This window comes from Neopelma chrysocephalum, unplaced genomic scaffold, assembly GCF_003984885.1.
Source record: "Neopelma chrysocephalum unplaced genomic scaffold, ASM398488v2 Primary Assembly neopelma1_66, whole genome shotgun sequence".
Classification (NCBI taxonomy): Eukaryota; Metazoa; Chordata; class Aves; order Passeriformes; family Pipridae; genus Neopelma; species Neopelma chrysocephalum.
The window spans coordinates 4,034,334-4,044,318 of NW_020897725.1; the positions used below are offsets into that span (position 1 = coordinate 4,034,334).

The following is a 9,985-nucleotide window of genomic DNA, read 5'->3' on the forward strand; positions in this document are numbered from 1 at the left end:
ATCTCTAGCTAGACAACTGGGTAGTCATCAACCAATTACTACTACAAGCCACTCGCTCTCTCCAGAAACAACGAAAAAGTACCCAAAACTAAGCCAAAGAATAACACAGAAAAAGTGTGTTTTCCGAGAAAATCTACTACACTTCACATACATCTCCCAAACACACTTCAGCTATAAAATGGTATAAAGTCTTGTACAGCATCAGGAGTATATCAAGAAACCAGAATGAGTAACTTAGCAGTTTCATATCTAGAATCAAACTAAACTAATAATTTGGATGAAGGCCACACAAATTTTGAGTGTAGAGAAAGAAGAACTCCTTAGTTCTCTATAGAACAGAAACACTAAGCCCGGAATAAAAAAAATCCTCTTCTTGTATGGGTTGAGTTTGACTTCTAAGACCCTCATCCCACCATGATACGTATGGACTTAGGTTTCTTCAGCTAAAAAATGTCCTTGTACATTTTTTACAATTTTCCTAAGGGAAGCTACTTATTTTATGTATGGCCATATCCACTTGCTATCTCTTATCTCACAGACTTTAGTAAATGCTGTAAACATAAAAGACAGTTTCTGTTACACCTGCTCTTCAGAAGACAGACTGCATGTCATCACTATGACAGACAGACCTTGAAGCCTCAGCGATGCAAAGTTCAGCCTTTGCAACAGCCACGGGATTTCATGATAAAAAGCAGGCACAGTGATTGGACAGCCAAATTATTTCTGAAGCATTTTCTCATTCCATTTTAATAAAGGTACAGTGGGTACAAGCAGTTCTTGAATTCCCACAAGCAATAGAGGCTCACTGAAAAATGAACCAAGTCAGTGAATAAATAAGGCCAGACTACCACAAATCCTGTACAGGTATAGATGAAGAGGAGAATACTGGCACGGAAGGGGACCTAGTGAGCTATGCAACTAGATTAGAGCAAAATGGATCTTAGTGAATAAAGTAAAAAAGGTCACTAAGTTACATGCATCACAGGTACACTAGAACATAATTTGAGCAACGGATTAAAGTACAAAATAGTTGGTAATTTGTTTTGCAAACTAATTGCATCCTCTGTTAATAAGAAGGCTTGTGTGAGCATCTACAGAGCTTCTCTTGAAAAGTGAGGAATTCTGGATTTCAAGACTGAGAGATGCACAGACTTGCAATTAAAGAGGGTGCTACAAGAGATAAGAAGTAAAAGTATGAAAAACAAAGTAAATGAATTGGTAGATAGAGAGGAAAAGACCTAAAATAATTCTCTCTCACAAGGAAAACTATTCACCACACATTACAATTGCCAGTCACCAGCCAACTTAGGCAAACTCCAGACTAGGTATTACTGTTGCCTTCAAGATTTCACAGAGAATATGGAGAGATAGAAAAGAGAATTAACACACTTGGGTATGCAACAAGTCTTCATTAGTTCCACTAGTCCTGGAAGAAACTTGTCTTGCAATGACTGCTTAGGAAATTAGCTAGTCATGCTTCACTACAAATTATATTTCTGAGAATACTTCTTCTCAAGTCCTAACGGCACTATTATTCAATTCTATGACCAGCCAGCATTACATCAAAAACCTTTTTTAAACACTAGTGAGCCTGTCCAGCACATAAAGAACAGCTCAGATACACACAGGTTAAGTCTTTATTATGTTACCAGAGGTGCACTGACTCACACATGTATCACAGATCTCTGCCTTCACCCTGCTTTCTCCAGGAAAGCTGGTATCTGCTGAACACATGGCACAGAAATGGCTGCAATTCAGCCAAGGACCCAGGCTTTATTCCCTGTCACATGAATGATGCACAGTCATCAAAATGCAAAGGAAAATATTCATTCTCACTGGCATAACTAGCATGCAGTCTGGCAGTTGACTTGTTTCCAGTCCTGGTTTTCTCTCAACTGCTTAAAAGTTACCTCCTTTATCATTGTTCGAGGTTGCCCCTTCCCTTGCACATTTAACTGAAGAGTCGGGAAATGCCTTCTTTCCTTCCCCCAGTAAAATTCTTCACCTCCTACTGCTTACTCATACCACTGTATCCTACTCGCTCTAGTACCCCAGATGATTTGTGTAGCAACAAACCCTTAGCCAAGAACATGCAGAGGACAATCCAAGAGAAAGGTTCTATTGACACACATTACAATTCTCTTTCTTTATGTTTATGAAACAGCATTACTAAAAGTCTCTTTCTTGCTTTTACTAGTTTATTTGTAGAGAAGCAAATCAACTCAACTAAAATCCCCTCCGGCAGAAGAAAATAAAACTTAAAAAAAAAAAAGCCACAAAGACAGGGCAGAGGAGAGCAAATGAGAGGGGAAATGAAGGGAAGTAATGACCTGAATGTTCAGCAAGCAAAGTGCCACATGGATAGGGCTGCACTACAGGCAGGCTAAAATTCACACCAAATGTCTTCCTCACGCCCTTTTCCTGGTCAGTCACATAGTCCCTGCAAGCATATTAGATCCTGTAATTGAACGTGGTATTCACTTCAGCTCAAGTTCAGCTCCCTGCACACCTGCTTGCTTCATCCAGGAGCAGCACATACTAGAGTGAACTCTTGTTTCAAGTAATGAACCTGCTCATTAATGCCAAGTTTAGCTCATGCTGCACAGAGAACATACAGCTACTGACAGCAAGTCCCTTACCCTCTTTGCAGTCCTTTTGCCACAGGGCACTTCTGGAGAGAGAAAAAGGTGAGGGAACATATAACCCACCCAAGAAGCCACTAAGGGTAGATCTGTAGATCTAATCTGCTTCAGGCTTTCCTGGAGGTCTTTCTCAGACCATATTTCACCTAATTTATGCAGGTCAGTACCAGTGTTTCCAACCCTAGCTGCTGTGGGGAATCAGTATTTTCCAGGATGGCATTTCTACAGCTGCAGCCTAATGCAGGGCCCCTCCTTCCCCCCAGTCCCATTGACCTGACATAGCAGACAGTTCCTCTTACAGTATCAGTTCTCATACACTGGGAAAAAGAGATCTACATATCTTATGCATCACGACTGTCTGTTAACATTTTTATAGCTCAGTGCCTAATTCCCCATCTCCTCTCTGTTTCTGGGTTGTCCTGGCCAAATTTTCCTCTCAGTTACTCAATGCAAATCAAGCTCTTGTGGTGAGGGGAATTGTTCTGGACACACAACAGGTGAGCTAGACTTTTGTCATAAAAGTCATTAGGCTGGGTCAGACTAAAAGTCTTGGTCTTTATGCCACTGCTTAAGAAAATGGTGTGAGAGCAGGGCATATATGAACTGATCGTGCCTCGGCAGGTTAGGAATAACCCAAGGTTGAAAGTGCACCTGGGGAACTCTGTGTTATATGAAAGACTATTTCCTTTTTTTATTTAAAGCACAAAACCCTACAGTTTAATTGCTCTGCCTTGTGACCCAGTTCCTTTTTCCACCTCCTCCAAACCATTCATCCAGACCATTCCTCAAGGCCTAAGGATTCTCTTCATGATCATCTCTATTCCAAGCTAAAGAATCAGAATCTTTGTAACCTGCCCATCTCTTTCCAAGTTAAAGAATGACAAACATTGTAACCTGCCTTCAGAGAACACATCTGTCTCTGACCAGCCAACTGCCCTTTTCTGTATTCTTTCCCTCTTTTGGGGTGTGGCAAGCAAAAATTGTAGGCAGCATTAAAAATATAAGAGCAGTATGCCATGATACAGAAACAGAGATCTTCCTTGCCTTGTTTTGAGCTCTCTTCATAGTTACTGAAGTCTTATTTGCTATTTTAACCAGCACCTACCAGCCACGTTGCAGAAGACTTCAAAATTTCTCAATTTTCTATCCCTTTTCTCCACCTTTACTTTTGCCACCTTTCAGAACTACTCCCTCCACATTTTTTGCATGTTTTGAGCAGACAAGTGAGGGCTGAGTCCTTCAATTGTTAACCTGCAAGGGTAAATACCTGTATCCCTTCAAAGGCAACAGCTTTCATGAGAAATAACCCAAAATAGGATTGTTCAGTTCCAAACTCTGAATATCTCTTGTTCACAGAAAGGGGCGTCCTTGCATCAAAGATGACACAGTCTGGACAAAAAGAGAGACACCAAAGAGATGAAACCGGGCACAAGTGGTTCTGTCTCAGCCAGGACAGCAAAGAAAGTTGGCTCCAGAACCAGACACAGTATCCCTACCAGACTCAGAAACTCAATACTCAGTGCACTAAAAAGTAGCCTTCTAACAGCTCTACTACCTCTGCAAACTAGTAGTACTACTTTCACAGACCAATGGGCAAAACAAAAACTTATGGTGCTCCACAGATACGTAGGTCTGCACTCGCAAGCCTACAGAGAGGATGTTTTGGACAGAAACATCCCCAGGGTTATCAACTCAACAACCAGCACCAGCCTGCAACTCTCACACCACCCAGCTACCATGCTTTACTTCTAGCTTGTCACTGCTGCTGTCCTGCCATAACCCTCGTGACATAGCACTACTGGGAAGCACTAGAGACCGGCTCCAAGGAGCTTGCCCTGGCCTCATATACTGAGCTATAAACAGAGGAACAAAGCTACACAACCTCCTTGGATGTTGCCAGCCATGCTTGGACATCACAGAAGAACAAAAGAAACCTCTTGAGAACAGTTCTATTTTATAATTTCCATTTAAACAGTGAACATGAGATCTTACAATGTTGCTACAGGTTTTGTCAGTACTTTCCAGAAGTACTTTAGGAAATGCATCCAATGTCTAACTTTTGTCATTTGCTCACTTGCATTCCCATCTTGATGGAAAAACACATGAACTTTCAAAGCATCATTCCTTTGACTATGTATTACCATCACCTGACAAGTTTTATCGTCATGATGGGATTCAGTTGTACTGAAATAGTAAATTTATATTAATCAATGTCCTCTTTGTGCTTCTAAGTCTTCCATGTATTTTAAAGAATAAGGTCAAACACTCAAGGAACTCTACCTAAATCGATTGATCTGAAAGTACTTCTGAGTTTCCAGGAACACTCTTATCCTACAACGAAATTTCATCCAAGGAAAACACAGCGTGACACCAAGTCTATACTATACCTTGATTCCTACCTAATACAGGTTCATTTCTAAAGGCAGAGAGGGGGAAATGATCAAATAACTGCAATCATATCCACTTTTTACTCAGTCTGAATACACCCAAAGAGACTCCAATGCAGTGACGTTCTTCGTTGCCACAGCTTCATTTTGAGATCTCTAATTCCCACCATGGAATGCATCTTCTGAACTTCAGCTCACAGTCTCCCTACATGATGGCTGAGAAGCATGGTGTTCAAAATGAGAACCTGGTAACACAAAACAGACTCCTGGACTTAAACAGCTACATTACTCCTTTGGAGAGGGATCATGAACTGTGACTTTCAAGTGCAGCAACATACATTGGAAAGCTCTAAGCAGTGGTTCGAAGCAGAGAAGCACACACTGTCACCAGGCTGTATGCACACTGCAGGGGTGGAAGAGAGGTTGTGCTGTTGCTGATCAAGAAATAAGGGTGTAGATGTCACAGCCCAACAAGAAAGCTGCCACATGAATGTGGGTAGGAGAAGACCTATGTTCCAGTCTGGTATCCCATAATTGCTGATGCATTTTTGCAATAAATGGTCACAAAATAACATACAGAACACAAGACCAAAGACTAACATCTAAATCTTATGCCTTGCTGTCCTGTGTGCACTTCCAGCAGTGGTCTTAATCATCTCCTCTGCTATGACCCAATGTGACTGTTTCAGCTGGAAAGTTGAAATGAGATGTGTCTCTCAGTCCAGCTTCCAATTGGCAGATCTTTCCAAGCCACATGTTGGAGTCTCTCTAGCTAAGAAGTGGTTAGAAATTACTGAAGAAAACAAAAACAATGATGGAAGCATGTGCTATTTTTGAGTCAGAGGGTTTGTTACTTCTTTGTTCCATGGGCAAGTTAAGTGTGCTGAAACACTATCTATTAGATCACGTTCCCTGGAAACTTGGAGACATCTAGTCTGAGATTGAAGTGGGTGTAGGACTAAGACAAAGCTGAATAAATGAATACCTGTCAAAAGAGTTGCACTTCTGGGCACACCCTGGAACAGCATGATAGGTACCTACACTGAAAGCTGCTCCAAAGCTGTCCTTTGGGCGATCCTGAACTCACTTTAACATTCCTGGCAGAGTTGGCATAGCATATCTATGAGCTCACCATATCTCCAATCTCTGAGGAAACACATGGCACCATTCAATATCCATGGAGTTGCTAGGCACTGAAGGCATTCCACCCAGGTGCATCACATTGCTGAAATTCAGAGGATCACTTTGATGGTTGGTTACAAGCTGCAAGCAACTTCTGTCCTGCAACAATTAACCTTGATACCACCCCCCAGAATGCCCTAACCTCTAAGTCTTAATCCCCTTGAGGATTACTAAGGGGTAAGACCAGCCATTGTAATTTTATGTCAGCAAGGCTCCACTTCTTAGTAAAATATATTACCCTTTAGGAAGATCCAGGGTCTGAATAGCATGAGCCCACTACAGAAGAGCCATAGGAGAGTGGAAGTTTATATATAAACTTTCAGGGGGAGACCTGCAACAAATGTATGTGTGCACTTTCCAAAGCCTGTACACAGCAAGAAAGGTGTTAGACCAAACTTCATTAAACATTATGAAAGAACTCTATGATATAATCAGCACTTTTTTGCTCAGGAATCTCAAAGATACCACAGGTCAGAGCTGCAGGGGATCCAACAGAACTGTGTGGGATCACCTGCGCGTATACATCATCTGGTGAGTGCTGTCAGTCTCTCACTCTCCTATGCAATAAACACTGTGGGGAAAAGAAATCATTTCTCTCTCTTCCTCTTTACCTCTGCTGCACAAGAGCAAAATGAAAAAAAAAAAAATTTGAGAACACTGTTGCAGAGATCAAAAGCCTTTTTCTACTGGCTCTGACCTAGTTCTTTCATTCTTACTAGAGGGAAAAAAACCACTTAAAGGAACATTGTCAAAACTGTTAGCTCTAAAAATAGACTTACCTTGGCAGTGCTCCCATCTAGATGGGCTCATATTAAGGAGTGCAAACTCACTTTCCCCATACACACACCAATCCTTTCATCAATCTGGAAGCACTGGCACTATGCAGCCCAAAGGACCTCCCAGTCCACACAATCTTCTGCGACACTCAAATACATATTATATATAACTGGCAAGGAACTGTAGTACCCTCCAAATTCCTACTTCATATTTGCTAGTCCATCTCTGTCAGATAACCCAGTAAAAATTTTTGGATATTTTCCTTAAGTAAACTGATGAAGATTTGTTTCCATAACTAGACCCCAGCACTCCATACTAAGACAGGATAAAAATAATTCGAGTAAGATTTCAACAATTTTTTTGGTGAAATGAACAAATTTCTCAGATTCTCCACAAAGCTTAAGCTACAAAACATTTTCACCTTAGCCACACAGAGCATTTGTGAAAGGAGAAACAAAAGAAACTCTCTGGGTTTGTGGCTGAAGCTGACAAACAGGCAGTTTCCACAGAACAATAGCCGTGGTGGAGCTGGTGGGGCAGCGGATGTTGGCTTCAGCCAGGAACTCCCATGCTCCAGAATCCAAGGCTCCCTTGTGCCCCAGGGACCTTTCCACTCCCTGCCAGTTGCATCATAAAGCCAGCCACTTGCAAGTTTGCACAAGGAGCCAGTTGGCCCATCCATTCAACACTCTATTAAAAATTCCAAAAACCCTGGAAGCCCATCCTAGCCAAGCTCCCAGCTGACTACTACAGGAACTGGAAGGACAGACAACCTCAGCTTAAACCAGGTTTTCAGGGCTTTCCTTATTTGCAAACGTCCAGAGCCGATGTACAGGTTATGCTCTTGAGATCCCAAGCCGCAAACCAGGAAAACGTTTTTTCCAATTAAAACAAACAAATCAAACAGAAGAATAAAAAACCTCAACTGTCTGTGCTTCCTGAGTTGGAGACATTTTGAGTTCAGCAAACTGCCATTTTTCTACAAAACTATCTATTTAGAAGAAGATTTGATGGCAACTTTACTTCTGACTGAAGTAGGATCTGTACACTGTGGTGATGAGAGCCATGAGGAACAAGTAACCTCTCAGCTTCCCAAATACAAGCCGTAATGCCACGTTCCCTGCCAAAAGTCACAGTTCAGGAACAGAACACAGCTCGCTCCCAGGGCTCCAATACGGCAGAAGATGCATTAAGATAAAAGCAGACTTTTAAGCACAGTCACACAAAGAAACATAGTTCCAACAGAAAACGATGGATAATAAAAGGCCTGAAATGGGCATGCACTATGTTGATACAAAGTAGTCACAGCCACATGGCTACCTGTGCTGAAATAGTCATATTCCTGGGTAAGTGTAAGGGCAAGAGAATTATGCAAAGGCCAGAAAGTTCAGAGAGAAAAAAACAAAATGGGAGGAATGCAGAACATACAGACAAGAAAGCCTGTTCTGAGACACCACAGCAGGATGCATCCTGAGGGAAGGAAATGGGAAGAAGGAGTTAAAGAAAAAAATCCCATCTCAGGAGAAGGGAAAAAGCACTGCTTCCCAAAGCTTTAGCAGAGCTTTTCTTCATTAATATTTACAAAGCTTTTAGAGATTCTCAGATGGAGGGCACTGCAGATATGACAGGAATTATTACAGACCTGAAAAGATCTAGCAAACAGACTGAGAAGGACTTCAAGTAAATAAAGGAGGATGACATTAGTGAGCACGCTGAAATAGGGGTTGCTGCTGGCATATGAACCATCTGGCAGTCCATTTCATTTACTTACTTACCCACTACTGGGCACGCATGCCCAGTTCTTGTCACTATGCTTTTGCCACCAAAGAAGTAATGCTTTTACTCAGGACCACTCGCTACCTTCCTCCTTTGTATCATTCCAGTCTTCAACTGCCATTCAGTAAAGCAGCCTGTGCATAAGAAATCTGCTTCATGGAGAAGCTCAGTATGAACAACTTGAGAGGTACACAGATATGTTTTGAGACATAGTGGTCTTGTTCACCTTTATTTGAAATTGCATAGGAAGCTGGTTTTCAGAGATGTTAAGCTCTACACTGCGTTAAGGAAGCCCAAGTTTTTGCTGGACTATCATTTGCACTGTTCACTTGAGTACCCAGCAAAAGACAGCTTCAGCACAATTTTCAGCAATAAAGCAAGTGCTTCTCATGGAACTGTAATCTCATCATAACTGAGAAACAAAGCTCATGGTAGTCTCAAGATGAACATCCCAAAAATATCTACACACTCCACATTAAGCACAGGAGAAAGGTGATATGGCTAGGTTACACACTGTGGAATTCTTAAACTTTCCCAAGGGCACCAAATAAAGCAAGAGGAGGCACAAAACCCAAAATTGTCAATACCTTGCTCTAAAGCACTAGAAAACTGAGTGAATTTTGGAAGCAGACAGCAGCAAAGCGGATCTGCTTTTTCCCATACACCTAGATACCTCTCTCCTCCAACTTCCCAAAAGCTCCAGGGAAAGGGAATACATAGCCAATGTCAGACGGCTGCAGGAGCCCAGCATCAACCGGAAGACCTCCGCAAACCATCCACCTTTCCAGGTCTTGGTAGGCATCGTCTCAGTCACTGGGTACTTTCCTGGGAGCCGGGCACACCTCGCGAACACCTCACAGCTCCCGCATGCCCAGGAGCTGAACACCTCGGCCCTCGGGCACAGCTCTGCGCCCACGCGGGAGCGATCGGGGGCCGCGGGAGCTTCGTGGGCACCGCGGCCTCAGGGCACTTCGGGGACCGGGGCGACAGCGAGGGACGGCGGCGGCCGCGGGAACCGGCCGGCGGCGGGGCGGGGGGAGGCGCCCGGGGCTGAGCGCGGCCGCCGGGGCCGCTCCGGAGGGAGGCGGCGCAGGTCGGCCGCCCGTGCCGGGAGAGGCGGCACCTCCGGGCCCGTCGGGAAGTTGCCGACCGAAGCCTCCGTGCAGCCCCCGCCGCCTCCCCCGCCGCGGGCGGGGGCGGCAGCCGCGGCCCGGCCCCGAG

General features: G+C 43.4%; 1 protein-coding gene across 1 annotated transcript in view; it reads right to left on the reverse strand.

The window, feature by feature from the left end:
- The window catches only part of SAMD12 (sterile alpha motif domain containing 12), a 165,071-nt gene extending 158,867 nt beyond the window's left edge, over nt 1–6,204 (reverse strand). The window contains exon 1 of the mRNA XM_027684347.1: nt 6,162–6,204. Coding sequence (XP_027540148.1) covers nt 6,162–6,189 — 28 coding nt within the window. The 5' untranslated portion in view covers nt 6,190–6,204. The remainder of the gene's footprint in view (nt 1–6,161) is intronic.
- Between the last annotated feature and the right edge of the window lie 3,781 nt (nt 6,205–9,985).